The sequence below is a fragment of the Seriola aureovittata genome, chromosome 20, assembly GCF_021018895.1.
Source record: "Seriola aureovittata isolate HTS-2021-v1 ecotype China chromosome 20, ASM2101889v1, whole genome shotgun sequence".
NCBI classification, from domain to species: domain Eukaryota; kingdom Metazoa; phylum Chordata; class Actinopteri; order Carangiformes; family Carangidae; genus Seriola; species Seriola aureovittata.
Window position 1 is genome coordinate 19,653,488 of NC_079383.1, and position 21,095 is coordinate 19,674,582.

General features: G+C 40.2%; 1 protein-coding gene across 1 annotated transcript; it reads right to left on the reverse strand.

Annotated features, from left to right (window-relative positions):
* Positions 1-1,583: 1,583 nt before the first annotated feature.
* On the reverse strand, positions 1,584-19,579 carry phex (phosphate regulating endopeptidase homolog, X-linked). The gene is made up of 22 exons (XM_056364935.1): positions 19,142-19,579; positions 15,731-15,787; positions 15,444-15,605; positions 14,833-14,916; positions 13,950-14,176; positions 12,915-12,983; positions 11,655-11,771; positions 11,356-11,439; positions 10,876-11,018; positions 10,615-10,708; positions 9,180-9,308; positions 8,582-8,683; positions 7,367-7,444; positions 7,141-7,244; positions 6,788-6,846; positions 6,361-6,415; positions 5,951-6,018; positions 5,207-5,337; positions 4,999-5,064; positions 4,723-4,827; positions 3,707-3,783; positions 1,584-3,611 (listed from the first exon to the last, which is right to left on the reverse strand). The coding sequence occupies exons 1-22, from the start codon at positions 19,263-19,265 to the stop codon at positions 3,509-3,511; spliced, it is 2,238 nt and encodes a 745-aa protein (XP_056220910.1). The 5' UTR covers positions 19,266-19,579; the 3' UTR covers positions 1,584-3,508.
* Positions 19,580-21,095: the final 1,516 nt, after the last annotated feature.

A 21,095-nucleotide genomic window follows, 5' to 3' on the forward strand; every position in this document is an offset into this window, starting at 1 on the left:
TTCTACAATCCTCAATTTTACAGTAAAATCCACATCAAACAAGCAAGCTGGCCGCCCAGCTAGTGTGTCCCCAGAGGGTCCTGCACCCAGCCAGCGAGCTAGCAGCCGGGGGAGGCGGGTCCTGGGTTGCACCATGTATCTATGAACATACACAGCTAGCCCCCCCCCCCCCTTTCCTCCTTTACCACTCTCCTTCATCCCGTCCGCCTGTCTGGATTCTGGTGTCAGCCCGGTGAGCCATGTTTCTGCTACACTCCCTGTAATCCCTCTAATGTTGGGTTAGTGTTGCCAGCTCGTCCTGATCCCTGGTGTAGCTCAACGCAAGCTGCTGAGGAGTAGCGAGAAAGCCACAAGTTTGACATAAAGGGAACACAATAGTTGCAGAAAAAGACGGGGAAAACAAAGGAAGGAATGAGGAGAAGGGGTTGAAAAACATTCTGCCCATTCGTCTTAATGGGAAAAAAATTTATGAAATATCAAAAAACGGAATACATCCGATAACAGGGTTTTATCCATGACCCTATTCGACTGGATTTACTAATATGTGCAGATAGGTGTAGCTGTGTTTAACAGGGACTGGATCCAGGTGACAAATCAATGGTTTAATCACCATAGTTGTCATTTTTACTCTGGCCACTAAACTAGATTCATCACAGTTCGATGAAGTAATGGCACAAAGTCAGGCAGTAGCTCACTTCTAACTGCTGTACTAACACAGAGAAGTGTCTGATTGATTATCTAGCTATCTATCTAATATGGATATTTATATAACCAGACTTTAAATCTGTAAACTACAAAATGAACAGTGTTAAAATCAGTTCTGACTCAGATGTTGAGTCTGAATGTTCGAAGGGGCAGGAGGAGGCTGTAGCAAAGTGACAGTGTGGACAGCAGTTGTTTCATCTACTTCTCCTGGACGTCAGTGGTCAAACCGTCCATCGATAATAGATGGTCGTGTAAGAACGGCTGCCAGGGGCCTGATGCATGATGTTGCTTACACATCTTGTAAAAGAAGATCTCTGCTCATTATCATCCATCTCACTTACTCCCTCTCTTTGTCTCTTAAGCCCCCCCCCCCCCCAGTACACACACACACACACACTACTGTAATAGACTGAGGCACAGGACAGTTTTTCTAATTGGTGTGTATTGATGAGACTGCCGCTGGCGTTGCCACAAATACAATTCATTAATGTTACCCCCTGCCTGGCACTGTAAGACAAACTGACAGACACACAAGCACAGCGACAGGTTCAAGAGTCAACTGTATGAACACGAAGTTGCCATGGGAACTGCTGATATTAAATGAATGAGATATGATGTCTGTGTGTGTGTGTGTGTGTGTGTGTGTGTGTGTGTGTGTGTGTGTGTGTGTGTGTGTGTGAGAGTAGGACAATCAATAAATGGACATGCTTTCAGATTATGAATCCCAATCCCTCTTTATGCCTTTTGTCTTCCTCCATCCATCAGCACCCTCCATCCACCAGCACCCTCCATCCACTGTCACCTCGCTCCTCTCTCACGCACACATTTCTCACCTGACCTTGTCAATCACGCCAAAGTTACAAGGTGAATGGGCAGCGTAGTGTCTCAAGAGTTTTATTAGAACGCCACAGAAGGAAGCACAACCAGAAACACAGAAACACAGTGACCCCACGATCACAACATACAAATAGGTACCAGAACAACGGCAGTTCAAATTCATCCCATTACGATAAAAAAAAAGGTATATCAAGAAAAACACTTCCAGATAATAAAATGTAAATAAAGAATCTAAAATCTTTTTTTTTTCACTATTTTCTCACATTTATAGATTCATTTGATTTTTAGATCTTTAAGATTTTAGACTAAAAGATTATTTGTAGAAATAATCACCAGATGAATCGATAATTAATTAATTATTTGTGTTTCAGAACTAATGGTACTAGTTAAGTTTACAGTGAGAAGTTAATAACGGCTGCGTAAGCGAAGGGACGTTATTTAGCCATATGAGCTAACGTTACCGGCGTTATGTTTTGTCATTTGAGGTATATGGTGTTATTTTTGTGAAATGTCATCTTAAATCTTCCCCAGGTAACATCATTACCAAAAAGCATTTTATCTGGTTTCCGGTCAGTCACGTCGACCATATTAGTTGCGTGAGCTGTGTAACAGTTACACCTGGCAGTTTCTGGGTGTAAATAGTTTGTGACATAAGAACTAGTTTGTTTGGTGCAACTCATTTTAATTAAGAGATGTCTATATCTTCACTTAGTAATCACAATAACTATGCTAAGTTTAAATTTACGAAGAGTTCATACAACCATTTTCTGTAGGACAGACAGAAGACAAAATGAAAATCAAGACTTCAAAAAGCAGAATTAGAAAAGTTAGTCAATTAAACGTGGAAAATAAACTATATTTCAGATGATAAATCGCTGTCATTTTCTCACTAACTTGTTAAATCTGGTTTGTAAAATACCCCCAATATTCCAGATCAACAACAAATACTACAAGAAGCTGATGTGTGAGTGCACCTCTGCAGTACCGTTAAATACCAGAGACAGAAAGACAAATGGAGAGAGTGCATCTTGTAGTTTGAGTGCTTGTAATTCTGTGAGTTCATTTGCCTCGGGCTGAACTGCAGCAGAATGAATATAAATGTCTGACACAAGAATAAGATTGAAACAAAGTGGAACAGAAACCAAGACGGGACTGAGACCACACAAACAAACACGCACACGAAATACAAAACATACCCCACCCACAAGTTTTTAAAGACATACCAGCAGGTTGATGTCATTGAATTGCTTTGTGAGTACATAATTAAAACACAGGTTTTCACAATTATTTCAAGAAAAACAAGGAAAACTAAAAAGTTTTCAAAAAATATATGGATTGATTTTTTTGTATTGTTTGTTGCTTTTTTTTGCTCATATTTATCTTCAAACATGAATTAAAATCTTTTGCTTGGGATGCTGGGAAATCATTGACAAGGCTGCTAATGAATATATGCAGATGTTGACCTGATATATTTCTGCTTCCCAGAGTTACTGCAACATCGGAAAAAATGTTCCTGTTCAAAAATACGACGTTCCAGTCACTGGTACCTTTAATGTATAAATTATTTATTCCCATAAGAAAGGCTCCATCTTTAACTAGTCACACTTACAGTATATATACTGTATGTCTGTTATTGTTGCACGTCTGTACAAAAACAGCCTTTTTCTAATATATAATTCATAAACTATGGCTTCAGTCATAATTTATGCAGTAACAGCAACATATGCAGTAAATGTATCTGTAAAAAACAACATTGCAACTTTGTTGTAGTAGTAATAATATACTGTACAATATCCAATTAAAAGTGGTCTTCAGTCGCTAACATGTCTATGAGTTAACAACTCTTCTTCATCTTTTCATTGCTCCCACATCATGTAAACTATGTTGGCTCCAGCACGATCTGCCTTTTCAACAGGTGTCCTGCTGACAGCTCTGGCCATGTTCACGGTGAAGCTGAGGTCAAAGGTCACCACACCCGACAGGACTTTGCCCCCCGGTTCATAACCGACGACTCAGGACAGCTGAACACTTTCCGAAACTCTTCATAGTTACTCATTGCTCCGACAACTCTGCAGGGCAACAACCACGGCAAAGGTCAAGGTTGTAAGAACTCTGTGTGTGTGTGTGTGCATTCATCAGTGTGTGTGACTGAGTGTGTACTTACCTGTATTTTGGTGGACTGTGGGCTCCACTCTGGATCTGGTCCCTGGCTGCTTCTGGTCTGTATGAGTTACATCTCACCTGCAGAGCACAAACACATATGAAGCACACTGGGCCTAAGATACTGTAGCAGCACGTCATCAGTGAAAATCCCTCAAATGGGTCATAAACACTAGAGCTTGCTGGTTGGTGGTCGTCGGTGAGGGACCATCAGTGGGACGAGAATAGAAAACAAACATAATTAGCAGACTGAGCAGATAAATAGAAAAACTGCCTAATTAAGGAAAAATGTGCTGCAGCGCTGCTCAAATTATCAGTCTGAAATAATTTGCAGCCCCCTCTAATTAACAGTTCAAGATCCAAATGGAGCGCCTTATTAGCTAGGTAATAGCCCCTAACTTTACCCATATTTCAACCTCCATCCATCACCTTAACCAAATCTAAAAAGGGATATTTGTATGTTTGTTCTGCCGCCCGATTTCCTGCCGGAAGCAGGAAGCGGTGGTTGTCGCTTGACAAGAACCGTCGCTGCATTTACAAGACAAGAGGTTATAATACGTCCTCTGAGCAGTGCTACGTCTTCAGGGCAGATTGGAGGCTGCAGTTATTGGATAGGGCTAGCTGGTTAGCGTGCTACCTTCACTGGAAGAAAAGATGTGATAAAGACAAGAGGTAACATTGGCGTTGCTTTCCACCTCTGGAGACAGCTGTTGGCGAATAAAGGAATGAAGTTTGATGCTGAACTAGCAATGTTTCTTCTAAACTAATAAGTTAACAGCTGTTAATGCTAACGTCGTAGCATTAGGAAAACTTACAAATAGCCCCTTTAAAGGCCGATACCTCAACATTCACCCTTTCTTTTTAATTCATTTATTTTCTATTAATGAAACTTTAACCCACGTTACCTGCTCATGAGAAACGCCAGTATGTTCAGAAATGACAACAGAGGTACCCAGAAATGCTCTTATAGTCAGAAGCATGGCTCTGACCGCACAGCTAAAACAGTTTGTGTGTTCTTACATGTGCGTAGCTCAGGAAGAACAGTTGGTTGTTATTCAGTCCGACTCCAGGAAGCAGAGGCTCCTCCACACCACCTCTGCTCTCGTCAACCCACCGTCTGTATGCCTACGCACAAAACACAGATTTCTCACCTGGACTTCTGTCTTTTTTTCCACAGATGACATTTTGAGTGGTGAAATATGGATGCAGCTAATAGACAAATGTCAAAGATCTAAAGAGTGTGAAGAGAGAGAGAGTGAGAGAGAGAGAGAGATAGTGTAAGAAAATAGACCCTACCCTGAACGCTTCTCTTATTCCTCCATTGTCTGCTATGTTTTCTGCTAAAGTCCTCTTACCCCGCACCTACAGAACAAAACATCCACAAAGCACAAACTCCTTCACCAGATATGTACAAAAGTTAGTTAATGAATGCATGATTCAGGGGGTTATTATTTCAATTTCATTCTACTGTCGCAGTTGTAGAATCAAACCCCTTGTTTCTTACATTCAGGCCTGCCTCCTCCCAGTGGTAGCCATTATACTGCTCTATCATACACTGGGTCTTCTCATTGAAGGCTGTGACGGACGAGTTGCTCCACCACTGGTCAAGGTTTCCGTTTTTGTCATACTTGCGACCTGTTCAGAAAAAGCAGCTCACAAATAAAATCCCCGAATCTAGTGGAGAGAAATATCTGTTCCACTTTCTGATAAGGCACCATTTATATTTATATTATAGGTTGAAATGAATGGCTTTGCTAATGGTTAATCAATCATTTAACACGCTTCATCGATCAGTTATAAATGAAATGATTATTCGATTAGTCGACGGACAGAAAAATAACCATTTCGATTGATTCAGGCATTTTTCAAGCAAAAACTGAAGGAAAGAAGCCAAATAGTTCTATAATAATAATCCAAAAAGTATAAAAGTTTAATAAGCTGTTTATAAATAGACTTTGGTCCAGGCGTCCTGAGAACACTCTAATGGAGGAGTCTCCCTAATCAATTAAAGAGCTAGCTAAAACGACTACTCATGCTGGAAGAAGAGTTTATACAACCTGGCAACCCAAACGTTGCTCTTATTAATGACTTATAACTCATCTATAAAGCACTGGTGAATGACTTTTCTTAAACCGTTAGTAAAGGTGTTAATTATTGATCTTATGAGCCTTTTATCAGAAGGTGTTACCAAATCATCTTCTGTTATTTCAAATGTTTTCTGAGGTCGTTATTAGCGACCAATATTTACCGTTATTGTCAAAGCCGTGTGTTAACTCATGTCCCACTATCACCCCGATGGCACCATAACTTAAAGCTCTGAAAACAGACACAAAGTTAAAGATTATTCATCATATATTTTCACATCCTGAAAACTGCATTATCTTTCATAATAAACTGAAATGTTGAGAACAACATCATCTATAGAAATATTTCATGTAGAGCACTGATCTAAAACTGACTTGACATTAAACTTATTATTGGAGAAACTGTAATTCCATGACCTGTGGAGACTGAGGTACCGCTGCAGTTCTTCTATGTGATTTTCTATTAGGAGGTCAATGTCAGAAAAATCCTGTACTTATTTCAGAGCTCCTGGCTGCACGAGCTGGCGTCTCTTTGGTCTGTTAACAGAGCGTGTCACATTTTCTTTCATCTCACCTTGGGTACTCTCTTCCCCAGAAGAAAGGTTTTTGAAGCTCTCCAGCAGGAAATCCTAAACGACAAGATGAAAGTAGTTTTTTGTTTGTGTGTCTGTAGCTCTTTCCAGACCTGATTCATTCACTGGAGCATGCTGAGTAATTTCCGTCATCTTTCAGCCTTTAATTTGTTATTAAAAAGGGCGGTTTTTGGAGAAGAAGCAAATACTATAAAACTGATTCAAATTGCTTAGTTTATAAAGAGTGTCCGCCTGTTATATTAGTTTGCTTTTAAAGCAAATTCCCAATTATTTCAGTGGCAGTACTGAAATAATTTGGAATTTGCAGAATCCCTAAAAATGTTATCTGTCTAGACAGAACATCAGAATAATTAAGTTAAAGTGATGTCAAGTGTTGGTGTCTCAGTAATGAATCATACACTGTCTTACTGATTTGATTCGTGGAAGAACTGTAGAAGGCGTTCACAGTTGTTGGGTTTGTAAACCACCTGAAACACAAACACACGCGCACACACACGCACACACACGCACACGCACACACACACACGCACACACACAAAGACATTATCGCAGGTCAATGAGGAAATAAAAAATAAAAAATAAAATCACTAGAGTTGACACAAAGTGGGTTTCCATCCAAATTCTATCCAAATTTTGAGAAGATCAGCAAAAGAAAATAGTTTCTGTTGCTTTTCCTTTTTTCTTTTTTAAATGTTCAAATTGAAATTGTGCATAAAAGCAGCTGGATGGAAACCCACCTACAGACGAGCCCCGCTACTCACTCCGTACGTGGCACGCTCTTTCGAAGCCAAGCGATATCAATCTGAGCGATCATCTTCAGCGTCTGCATCACGTTACCGTAGTAATCCGTCTCATCGAACTTTAGCTAAAACACACAGACAACAACTACAAACTGTTAAGTCTTGCATTTTTCAAACTTGCATGTAGGAAAAGAAATGATATTTTATTATGTTGCGCAGTTGGTTTCAGTTTCAGTGCCAAACAAACCTCCTTCAGATCCTCGTTGAGGTAGGTGTCATTCAGAATAAACTCGGGGTAGCCAACCTTTGCCAGGACTGCATGAGCCTTGAGAAAGAGAGCAACAGCAGAGTGAATGTTAAGGACTGTTTGAACAGACTTTTACATAAACAGAATGATCAGACATTTATTCAGAGTAACTGACAGTGAGCGCAAAGACAGAATAAGATTCAATTCTATTAAACCACAGTGCCTCAAGAATAAATGTTCCTGAATCGTTACAAATGGCTTTTGAGGATATTAAACTGTTAAGCAGATTCAGACAATAAAAGACACTGATGTGGGAGTTTTATTAGGGTGTTGTTGAACTGTGCAAGTTTAACATGTAACAAAAACTCAAGGTGCACTTGATTTGTCATTGTTACAAAATTGGTGCATGATGAGTAGTTTGGTTCAAGGAGAAAAGTACTCCATTAAAATGAACAGAACACTTTACCCAATGGTGCTTGTGGACGGCACAGTGCTATTAAAATAGATGTGGGCGCTTAAATAATTTTCAGTCTACGAAAACATCAGAAAACCTTTTGCCTTTTTTTTGTTTTGTTTTATCCAAAAGCCAATAATATTCAATTTACTTTACTTTTCATTTTATTCTTACTAAAAGCTCTCTAAACAGAGTCATCAGACTATCCATCTCCCACAATCCAGATAAGAGGAGAGTTACGCCCTCCACTTTTTCTTTGCATTACTTCAAGTAAATAATCATGAATTGTTATTTTTATTTCCAGTTAAAAGTCTCCTAAAAAAAGATGCAAGAATTGAGCAACAAACAAGCAAAGCACAGGGCTGTGACGTAGTTGGTTAAAATACAGAAATGTATGTAACTGTTATCCCTATTTGTATTTCTTTCTCATCTATATATATGTATAAGTATATACATGTACATATAAAGCCAAAGTTTGCAACTACCTGGTGAAGACAGGTTAACATACAGTATAGCTGCAGCCAGGTATTTCCCTTGGTGGAACACCAAATCAAAGCTGCCCCCAAGTGGTAAAAAAAATATAAATGCTAAGTTGAAAGGTTTTTCTTTTCTTTTTTTTACTGGTGAATTTTTTTAATCATGTTTTAGAGTTGAGATGAAGCGAGGACTGTCTCTTGAAGGAAGTTGGTTTTGTAAAGGAGGAAAGACGATGTACTATAAAGAAACATGGTAACAGGCCGATGACTGTCCGCCTCTCTTGCCTTATCTATGGCTCTGTTCTTCGTTGGTTGATCCATCCACTCATTCTCTTTCTGCAGAATGTCGATGAACGCCCAGCGAATGCCTTTGATCAGCTCCTCCATCTGAGACACACAGTCACGCACAATTTAATGTATGATACAGGAGAGATTATGTATGTTAGGGTTGGGTTAAGGGTTGCTCTGTTAAGGTAAGAGTAAAGAATGCATTATGTCAGCTAGGGTCCTCACAAAGATAGAAGTACAAATATGTGTGTGTGTGTGTGTGTGTATGTGTGGGTGTGTGTGCTCAAGTGTCATTGCCACATAAACACACACACACACACACGTCCCGCACTGATGCAGATGACAAAACATTAAATAACATCATCTCCTGGTGACACACAGACAAAATAAAGCCCACACACACATCTATTACACAACTAAACATATACTCACATTTAACACTTGACCCAAGATTTAAGATATGATGTCATGTCGGGAACACACACACACACACACACACACACACACACACACACACACACACACACACACACACACACACACACCACACACACACACACACACACACACACACACACACACAACATACACGCACCATGTGTTTCTTGTCCTCCTGGAAGTGTGTGTTGACAAAAAGGCGCCCGGCGGCATAAACAAGCGAGTTCTCGACGTAGTTCACACACTTGTCCCAGCGCGGGGTCAGAGACGTGGTTCCCGTGGTGACCTGCAGGGGGAGCAAGAGATGCAAGGTCAATTTCCAACTTCAATCAGTCAAGCGCAGTTTCTCAACTTTAGGTGATTTCAAAACTGATGTTTATATTTGAACATTTTAAATTAAAATGAACAGTCTGAAATGTACATGACATTATTATTTGTATTTATCTGAGGCTTTAAAAATTCATCTGGAGCTCCGTAAATGGTCTTAAAAACAGAAATCACATAACTTTCCCAGCTCCTAAACTTAAAATCAGGGTTTGATAAAAAAATATAACTTACATCAGAGTTTTTCCTAATTAAAAAAAAAAGTTTTAATATTGAACTCTCCATTTATGATGCTCAGACTGTGTCTCAGTTCCATATAACATTCATAGCAGGTTTGAGTGAGTAATCTGTCCTCGATGGAAAAGTGACAATATATGCATATTAAATATGCTGAATTTTTGAGCTGACTGATGAATGAGCTCCCACTCAATATTTTAAACCTCATCTAAAAACCTGTTTAATCTCAGGCTTTAATTTACGTCTCCTAGTCCATTTTTTTTCTTATACTTCAATAAAATTAACTTGTCTTTGATTTAAATACTTTTATAAATACATTTTCAAACTTACCACTGTACATAAATTTTTACTTATTTATTTATGATGCACAATGTAATGTCCAAAAGAAATGAAGGAGCTGCTTACAGCTCCAAAATATGAAAAACAAAATGCGTGTTGATGAAACAGCTACAGACAGATCTCAGAAAGTAAAGAATATATGTGTGTTTAATCTTAATTTTGGCTTCTCTTAATTTTGATTAGTAGCATCATTGAAATATTTCAGAAATAGCAGGTTAATATCTTTGGCTCATATCTTGTATTATTTCTTGTGTGTATGAAACAGCACCGGCAGGGTTTCTTTAAATACTGAATCACTCATTGATTTATTTATTTATTGGCCTAAATGTAATAAAACCTTAATATATTGAGTCTAAATATCCTCCTTAACTCCTCCGTCTGGCTGTTGAACAGCGTCAGTACTACAATAAAGGCTCGGATCAAGAGAGATTCTGGGAGAAAGTCATGAGTTCAGATTTATAGTTTTTTAAATTAACTCTGAAATCAGGATTAATTAAAGGTAAATCATGCATTGCGAGGGCCCAAATGTATTTCTTTATGATGCATTTTTACACAATTTACAGGGTTTTAAAAGGTTTTTTTTTTTTTGCATCTCAACCTATTAAGGAACATTTGGTTCAGCAGTTTATGTAAAGTCCTAAAGAATGACTAAACAAGGACAAAGATTTCGGAAGATGCTTTGAAAAAGGTACCCGAGCGTAGTCGAGGTATCTGTAGAGGAAACGACGACTCAGAGTGGTGATCCTGGAGAACACCGTCCTCCACTGTACGTAGTTTGCTACAGTCCTGAAGAGAGAGCGAAAGAGAGAGGACAATTAATTGAAGCCTACATGTAATCTTATTATATGTTATAATGTACCTATAATGAGATAAAGAAGCCCCAAGCCCCAGTGTCTGTTCATCTGTTGTATGTGTGTGTGTGTGTGTGTGTGTGTGTGTGTTAATGTGTATACCTGGGGTCTGTGCTGTTAATGAGCTTGAAAAGTTCCTTGAAGTACTGCGGGGCTCGGACGATGACGGGCTCGGAGGAGGGGATGGACCGAGACGGGTCGCTTTTAGACTCCACCACAGCTTTCACAAAACCCAGCCAGTCAAACTACACACACACACACAGGCACGGCGAGACATATAGTTAACGGTCTCCGTCCATATCCATATCAGTTTAATGAGTAATTTATTTCTGACTGTACGTTGTGAGTCTCTTGCAGATTCACTTCTACGAATTGTTGGCATCTTGGTTTGGAACAAATTTTTACTTTTTCAGCCATGTGGCAAAATTGCTCCATCACTTTGGTCCAGACTGAGAAATCTCAACAGCTATTCAATGGATTGTCGTAAAGTTTTGGGTATGGTATGGTTTTGGGGAAAAAGAAGGATATTTTATTATTTATTGTTGTTGTTTGTGTGTGTGTGTGTGTGTGTGTTCAAAGTACCTGTGGTATGGAGCGCTGCAGGCGAGAAAGTGTGTATCTGTTGTACATGTTCTCACTGGTGCGGTTTTCATAGGGAATCAGGATCTGGAGACACGATGAGCAATGTCACACTGACATGACTGATTCAAAATTTATGCAAAAAATAATCTCCCTTTATACTGTCGGTGAAGTTGATAAATCAATTTCATATCTCATGGTTAATAACATTGGGGTTTTAATTAGCTCCAGAGCCGTGGCGGCCTATCAGATCATCTCCATACATTAAGTGAGATTATATTTATGTGACATGACGTCTTTACATGAGCCAGTTTGGTCTCGAAGGCAAGAGCCTTTTCCATCTGGGTCAGCGCTGCTTTCTCTGGAGCGCCCAGCATGACGGCTGTGTCCACCATCAAGCTGAGCAAGGCCGCACGGTACTGAAGAGAGAGAGACAGAGATAGAGAGAGAGAGAGAGAGAGAGGGGGAGAGAGAGAGAGGGAGAGAGAGAGAGAGGTCAGGGGGGCAGACAAAGGCAGAAAGACAAATGTCATTTATTCTTTCATTGCTGTGAGCGACTGTCACTATCACGGCCAAAAATCTGACATCAAGGGCTTGCATCTGCACTCAGACATGATTATACTTGTGTAACAGTAAGTTTAATTTAATACTATTTATGTTCTTTATAAGTAACTTTTTTGAAGAGATTGATACACAGTGCTAATAAGTTTATAAGTGGATTCTGCTCCAGACATCCAGCTGCTCAGAACTGGTTAAACAATACATTGGAGACGTCTCCCACAAACCAGCAAGTCACTCTTATTAATGGCATATCACTGATCTATAAAGCATTAATAAAGGATTTATTAATGATTGTTTAATTACAGCTTATAAATTGTGCCTTATTAGAAAGTGGTTCAGATAAATCTAATATAAATATACATTTAAAACTATTAAAACACAAACAATAAAAAAAGAAAAAAAGAAAAATTTAAGGAAAAAGAAAAAAAAGATTTCTCCTTGAATTGTACATAGTAATTTTAATTACATAGCATTTTTCTTAACATAACTATTAGCCTAAGTTATGATACAATGAAATCAACACAGTGTTTGAACACAAAATAGCAGAATAGCAATCTAAAGTAGAGTTTGTTCCTATGACCTAATGTAGAGCTTTGTATATACAGCTTGTTCTGTACAGTGGAGAGAACAACACTGATAAGGACAGTGTACTAATAACAAGATAGTGAGAGTTTTTCCAGTTGAGAAAACCTCGTCACTGAATACTGTGCTTTTTTTTCCCTTCTGGCCTAATGAGGTTGCTATTAGTGGAGCAATCGGTATCGGCTCCCTTTCCCAAAATTAATTTCTCGCCTTATTACTGTCTCACATTTGAAAATGTTGAGTCTGGGAAGAAGCTCTTCCTCTGATATAAAAACCCAACATTAACCACTCGATATTTCAAGTGGCTGAAAACTCTTTTTTTGCTGCGATTCATCACCCGAGCAGGAAGGAAATGGCTGCTGCAGGAAGAGGAGTTTTTAGATGACAGGTAAGTGGTGAAAGATGAAGCAGAAACTCACCGCCTGTGCAGAGGAAGTGTTGGTGATGTAGTCCTCCCTGGAGGGCAGAGACAAGGATGCCTGGTCGAGCTGCATAAAGACAGAGAGCACAGGTTAGCCTCCGCAGCTTTTTGGGCTTGTTTATTCTTTAACATTTGCTGCAGCAATAATGAGCAGAAAAATGTTACTGAGCAAGCTGCTGAATCCGTACAGACATATATCATATGTCCATGCTGGTGGTTTTTACACTTTACTTTAAATCTCCCGATTTAGTATTTCTAAACACCTTTAATAAATGGTTTATATGCAGATACAATGACATTTTAAATATTGCCTCCTCTTATGGGTGTCAGGAGGAGTTATAGTTGTTGACAAGTACACTAATACACATTTAAATATGCATACAGCTACTTTTTAATGTGTTACAAACAAGTTATGAAATGTTTATATGTAAGCTTATATGCTACTCTTATGTGCGTCAGTTAAACATGAGGCTGTAGCTGGCAGCTGGTTAGCTTAGCTTAGCATAAAGACTGGAAATGGCGTAACGGCTGCCCTGCGTCTGCGCACAGGTAACAAAATTAACATGTTATATCCATAAATACACTGGAGTGTAAAAATGGCAGCTTGTGATTTACTGGGAGGGTGTTGGGGAAATAAGCGTATTTTCCAAAATGTCAAACCTTTAGAGCTGGAACCATTAGTTGATTAATGTAATCATTCAGTCACCTACTTGGATGATTGATTAATTGTTGAAGTCTTATTTCAAGCAAAAATACAAAATTTGATGGTAGATTTCCCAGTTTGAAGATTTGATGCTTTTATCAGAGTGATATTGGGTAAACTGGATATTTTTGAGTGGTTGACTATTTCACTTTTCACTAAGTTATCACTTTGGGCTCTAACTTTTCACTATTTTTAAAACTTAACAATTAATTGAGGAAATCAAAATCTTCATTAGTTGCAGCCCTAATCCCTTAAAAAACCTTAAATGTCAAACCTAAATGTGAAAAAACATGAATCATGCACAAACAACAATAAAAGGGAATGTCTCACCTTGATGATGTGGAGTGAGGAGTTCTTGTCGTCAGGGGAGACGTACAGGCGAATCAGAACGCTCTTACTGTGCTGGTTCCTCATCTCAGCCACAGTCTTCAGGAGGTTCCACTGAGCCGCCGACCACTGATACTCCCCGCCGAGCCCCTCCCCGACAACAGGCCACCGAAACTCTGCCTGCCTCAGTGTTTTCAGCATCGGTTTGCTGTCCACCTTCTCCAGCACAGCTTTGTAAACAGACACACACAAAAAACATCAGCATTTGTTTGTTTTTTAATTATACAGTCCTTTATTGATTTTCATTATTTAAGTTCATGTTGTTGTTATTTTTCTACCTTTGTGATCATAGTTTCCCATTTCCCCCTCGTGTATCTTATTACTTTTGATGCTGCAGTGACCTAGATCTGTCATTGGGATCAATAAAAGTTCATCTTATCCTGTTTTATACTGTCAATGTGTGTTTGTGTGTGTCTTGACTTACAGTATATTTGTGAGGACCTGTTGTAGAGTGTGGGGACATTTTAGGATCACAAATGCTTTTTGGCCAGTCCTCCTGTCTACTTCAAAGAGTTGTTTGAGGGTTAAGGTAACAACTGGGTTTAGATTTAGGTTAGGTTGAAGGTCAGGTTAGGGGCTAGAGAAGGTATGATGAAAACAACAGTCCCCACAAGCGCTGTACGTAGATTTGAGTGTATAATTGTTGTATTGCTTACACACAACGGCCAATAATATGGTCACGCTGCCACATTATGGGGATAAGAGTTGGAAGTAGGCATGTAGTGGTTATGTTCCAGGTTAAGGTGAGTCTCCAGGGAATGAATGTACATCAATGCATTGTCCCTCTAAGTAACAAAAACCAAGTGCATGTGTGTGTGAGACTCACCCTCGTTTATACAGGAGCGGTAGAGGATCTTAGCCTTAGTCACTGCCTCCAGTTCATCAGGGGCTGATGGAGCTTCCAGTAACTCTGATAAGAAACAACAGGTTGGGTCACAACTAACACTTTTTAATTTTTTATTTTATCTTTTTTTCCGAAGAAAAAACAAGAAAAATGTTAATATGCATATCAACAAAAGAAATGTGTCTAAACAAAAAAACATATATACTTTTCAGATGTTCTTGTTAAGATACATTTCTCCTCTTGATATATAGTTTACATTTATATTATTTATTTAAAAAGAGTGATGGACAGCTTTCTCTTCCCTATCAAGAGTTTGTGAAATTGCTTTGTGAAATAAAATAAAATCAACAAGTTTAGTCTCGCTTTGGAATTAAGTGATAATAACAGAAAATCACTTATTAAACTTGACCTGGTTGTTTATGCCTTCTACTGAAATTCATATTCCTGCTGTTTCTCCTCACATATCCAAGTAGAGCTCTCTTTTTGTCTTTTGATAGAACATTTGATGTACACTTTTAAGCCAAGTGTACATCAACTTTCATTGAGGCTGATGAACTCAGACACTGATGGGAAATTCCTGGGTAAAAGCACACCTTTGAGTTGGATGTCGACATGCTGTCGCAGCCAGGGGTAGATGCCATATGAGGAGGAATCTTCAGGGATCGGATTCTCCTTCAGCCAACCACCACAGGAAAAACTATAGAAGTCCTCGCAGGGGTCAACAGACCGATCCATTTTACTTAAAATAGACCCAGCTACAGGAGGGAAAGAGACAAAGTACAGGCCCAATAATAAGTGTTGAGCACTAGATACTTCAGCCACAACTGAAATATCTCATGCTCACGCAGTTTCCATACAAACAAGAGCCACCACTCCTCACCTGCTTCGATGCACTCTGGACTCAGACAGAACTCCTCCTGACTGGACTTTTGAGAGACTGAGGGGGAAGAAAAGAGTTGAGGATGCATGGTGACAAGTGAAATGTATAGATCACCCTGTGACTCAGGCAGTAGTGTTATTTTGTAGGAAGCGTTGGTTGCATGCATTTCTATATATACTGCCCCAAACCACATAACTGTACAGTTTGCTGGTGACACAGGTTTTCAACAGAAACTCAACCAAGGAAACTTTAGGTGGAGGTCGACAAAACACGTCACCCCGGAAAAGTTGGCAGAGGTGTGTTAGTCACGGACAGAAAATCATCTTATTCTGCCAATGTGATCTCAGGACAACTCAACAAACTCCAACTACAGATGAAGACCTTGAGATGCGGTCGGGGAAGGGATAAATCTACCAGTTATTTTTATCATCAATCATTCTGGCAATTCTTCATAGATTATCGTCTTATCTGTAAAATGTCAGCAAAAGAAAAAGTGAGAAATGCTGAACCCAAGGTGTTGTTCTTTTGATCAACCAAAAATATTCACTATAAAATGGTGATAGACAGAGAAACGGAGCAAACTCTCACATTTGAGCAGCTGAAACCAGGTTATATTTGGCACTTTTGCTTGAAAAAAAAAAGATCAATTGATTAAGAGATTATCAAAATAGATGCAGATTAATTCCCCATTGATTGAGTAATTGTTTTAGCTCTAGTTGAAAGCGCAGAAAGAAGCTTGTAAGTGGGCCTTATGTTATGAGACCGCAGAACTCCACTAAAGCCGCTGTCAAACAACATTACACCAGACATCAGAGAAAAGTCAAACTTTTAGTAAATGATTTTGATCTGGCCCAGAATTTATTGGGTTTGTTCCAGGCGGTGTCCCATCCCTCCACCAAGTTGTGTGCAAATCGTCTCAGTGCTTCACAACCTCCTCCGCCTATGTAAGTCTAACAAAGCTGCTTTTATCAAGGAGCTGAAAGAAAACAGCGTTTTCATATTGCAATATCGTGCGTTATGGTAACACAGGCCATCAGTGAATGAAGCGCTGATGGAAGAGAACCTGATAATCATACTTTCATGCAGCTCAAAATGAAAGTGGTTATCAGAGGGGAAGTGTAATGAGCGATGTTCCCACAATCCACTCATTATCAAAATGGGACAAATACAGACCAAAGTGCAGTTGATACAGCTGGAGGAGAGCAGTCAGTGTAAACAGTTGGTGGATTCATTTTTTTAACCTTACGCCGGCCTGAACTGAGGAATGCCTCAACTTACAACCGCCACCTAACATAACGATGATCTTTACTCATCAAGTCACGAGAACATCTCCAGTACTTTCTGAAACACATCACCTTTATGAGTTTAACTTGACTGTCAGTTGTAATTACTTCACATACTTCTAATTAAGGCAATCACAACACCACAAACAGACAGAGTAAACCCTCCATTGTTTACGCTACTTGTGGCGTAACCACGGGTTTACTCATTCACTTCCTTTCCTAGAAGGTGAATGAAAGCCTGTCTCTCTAACCTCCAGGCAGAAACCACCGTTATTGTGATGTGTTTGCGAGGGCGTGCAGAGGCAGCACAAGCCCGCGAAGTGAGCTAACGGATTTAGAAACCAAATCCCCATTGTGAACGGATGAGTGGAGCGTTTATTGAGCTGCGCCGCAATGTCTGACCTCTGAGGTTGACCGGTCATGTTGTCTAGTTAGAGCTGCTTGTGACGGGTTGATTAACGTTGTGCGTTATGCACACACTCACAACTTCAGCCCCTGACCGCGCTCGGCCTGGAACAACCTTGACGACCTATTCTGACTGCTCCTTCAGAAACACTCAGGGGTTTAAACGCCCACATCCACAGATGTCCGAGGCTCCGGTGTCACTACTAATATTAACCTCATGTTGGCTACTCAGATACCAAACAGGCCAATCACACAAACATGCATGTACACAAACACACACTCTTTAAAAATGAAAACAATTCCTGTGTGTGGTCAGTCACATGGCTGGAGACCATTAGAGAGAGGTTCCATTAGAGTGGGTGTGTGGAACTGCATATGCAGGCACATCACATAATTACACTTCACTGCTGCCACGAGAATCCTGGCTTCCTTCAATAACTAAGAAAAACAATACTTACCCCGCCCGAGACACACTCGTGTACCCCTCCCAGCCCCGAGCATCCTCACCACCACGCACTACTGAAACTACTGAACCGCTCAAACGGTCTGCACGAGGGCAGTTTTGGGAAAATACACGTATTTCCTTTACTTGTGGAGAGTGGTGAAATGGGAAAATCAACACTGCTCTTTTGTCTGTGCGCTAAATATGAAGCTAGAGCCAGGAGATGCTAAATGGAGGCAGCTGAAACTTAAAGTGTCCTGGCATTGTTTTGGATTCAAGTTTAACTTTTACAAAAGTTCAAAAAGTTTTCTTAAAATCTCAAAGTTTGCACCGACAAAGCTTCAATCTATCAGGCAAAATAATAAGAAGAAACACGCTTTAAAAGTTGGTAAATATGGAGAATTTTACGCCTTTGGTGTGAACTCATTCTTCCATTCATATGCAGCAAAATTTAACAATCAGGACAAACTGTTTTTTCCGTGACACCATCAAACATCTGGTTGACATGACGTCTAGAAAAAGAGGAACCGTGCTACATGTAGTGGTTTTAAGTAAAGTATGATTAAATAAGTTTAATTCTTTCTACACTGTTACCTAAGTTTTATATAGTCTTTCAACACTGTCTGGTGCTTCTTTTATACCTTAAGTAAAGCTGTTGTTGAAATGTGCCACACAAATAAAAATGCTTTGCTTAAATTCATCAAGACAAAGTATTGCAACACTTTCTGCCTGTTTTTAGCCGGACTCTGGGAGCAAGCTGCTGGTTTCTCTCTCCCTGTCACATCTATACTCATGTTTTTCAAAGTGCCAGTCTTGTTTAATCTGCACTGCCCTCTCTAAATAAACAAATACACACACACACACACACACGCCCTACCCGCCACTACTCTACCACACAGTCCCTGCTAATTAATTTCACATTCTGAAGGAAACAATACCCACAAAGTGTCACACACACACTCTTTCCTCTTTCCCCAGTGTCCCATTTGACTCCCACAGTGCGTTATGTAGAGTCCGAGGTTCTGCATGTGCACGTGGGCGTGTTTGAAACCTTATATGGACCAAAAATAGTTTGACACAAATTACCCACGAGCCCTCCATAAAGACCTTTGCTCCCAGCAGCGTGCCTGTGTGTTATTTACAGTCAGTGTGTACTATAATCTGAGGACAGCCTGTGTAATATACAATATGTTTCCATGGAATTCCATTCAAATTATAATGTAGGATGAGTGAGGAGAAATGTGTGTGGTGTGTGGTGTGTGTGTGTGTGTGTGGACTTACCCAGTATGAGTGCAAGCAGCAGAACAGCACAGAGACACACACACATGGCCAGTGCTATCCTGTAGAGACGAGTGTTGCCCCTCTCGGGTTTAACCCCACCACCGCCTAAACGCTCCAGCTCCATGACTTTACTATATTACACACAACACACACACACACACACACACACACACACACACACACACACACACACACACACACACACACTCACTCTCTAAAAATCTAACTCTCAGGTGGGGAAGCAGTGACAAAAACACAACAGAAAGCAAAAAAAAAAAAAAGAAAATAGGAAAGAAATCTGACCAAAAAAAAAGAAATCCAAAAGGTTACAGGAACATATTGTAGAAATTCACACTTTATTCACTTTCTCAGTCTGTCTCTCTTTCTCTGCTGCTATCTGTCTATCTGCAGCTACTCTAACTTCACCCCAGCTCTTCAAACTGTCCCTCCCTCCCTCATCACTCCACCTCTCACCCAACACTCCTCCTCTCCTCTCCTCCCTCCTTCCCTCCTTCTAGGAAACAAGGGACCAGGCGTCCCAGTGGTGAACAGAAATCATTTATTAAAGTCATTGGCTAAAACCAGAACATTATCTGTGTGTCTGTGTCTGTGTCTGTGTGTGTGTGTGTGTGTGTGTGTGTGTGTGGTGCATAAGTGGCTGCAGACCTTGTTAGCGGCGTAAGCATACGTGTGAAAAGTGTGCGTGTCTAGTCTCATGTTGAAAACAGCAGGGTGCTCTGCTTGAAACATTTATCAGATCAGACAGTCAGTAGACCAGAACAAAATTAGATTCACTCTCTCTATCTCTATCTCACACACACACACACACACACACACACACACACACACACATACACAGATTACAATCGATTAATCTGATGATGATGATGATGGTGACGTCGCCGCCTGTAGAAACACATCTGTGTTGTTGTCACAGTGCATCAATAGTTTCTGATGATGATAACACCACAGTTCCTGATAGGTTGTCGACCACCCCCCCACCCCCCCCCTTCAATATAGTGAGAGCTCTTTCTGCACGTGCTCATTAGGGTTTGGGGCGTCGGCCACAAAGTCCCTTATATAGACTTGACTTCCTGCGCTGCTGAAAACACCCATTCATCATGCGGACACTTTGACCACGAAGCTATTGTTCACCACTTGGACTCGCAATCATTTGCGTCCTGTTTCACTCTCATTGTTTGAAAGCTCAACTGGGACCCTTGGTTTTCATCATCTCTGCTCCTCATTTAGCCTCCAAACTTTTTAGTCCATGCTGGGGGCGTGGCTGTAGTGACGGCAACAGAGGAGCTGGACCGGGTTGCAACAGCTACCCACGAATCCATAATCAGTCTACTGTCAATGAAACAAAAACACTTTAATTGTAAATCAGTTGCTAGGAAACATCTATAGCACCGTCCAATGACACAGAAGAGAAAGTCTCAGAGGTTCCAAAGGCTAAACATTATACCTGCTAAACATATACATGCTAGCGTTGTCACCGTGAGCATGTTAGCATATTGCTGTTGCCTAAGTGGCTGTGGACTCCACCGAGTTAAATCAAGGGCCCATGGCTCATTATGAACCAGACAGTCAGAACAAACCTCCCTTCACCCCGCTACCCTCCTCCTCTTCATCGTCCTCCCATGTCTGTTTACCCAAACATCCCTCCAGGCTTTCATTAGCGCAAGATAAGCAGCAGAAACACACATGCAAGGACACAAGTAACAAAGATTGAGGAGGGAAAAATCAGCTTTCGAAATGCCTTATCTGAACACTAACATATACACATGACAAAGACGCCACCCCTGCGTGCAACGTGGGCTAATCCTCCGTATTCTCCCCTCATTATTCAATGATAAGAGTCTCCAAAAGGGCAACAATTTTCAACCTGCTGACAGTCGTCTGCTCATCTTTGCTAAACACACCTCTGTGACTAAGCTGAAGGCCGTTCAGT

Bases quoted from the DNA above. Each gene is read 5' to 3' on its own strand.
- phex (XM_056364935.1), bottom strand. From the start codon at position 19,265: ATGGAGCTGGAGCGTTTAGGCGGTGGTGGGGTTAAACCCGAGAGGGGC. The intron at 10,709-10,875 runs GTATACACATTA...CTCTCTCTTCAG, and splicing joins ATTAACAGCACAGACCCCAG to GACTGTAGCAAACTACGTAC. The intron at 6,019-6,360 runs GTGAGATGAAAG...GTCTGTTTTCAG, and splicing joins TGGGGAAGAGAGTACCCAAG to AGCTTTAAGTTATGGTGCCA.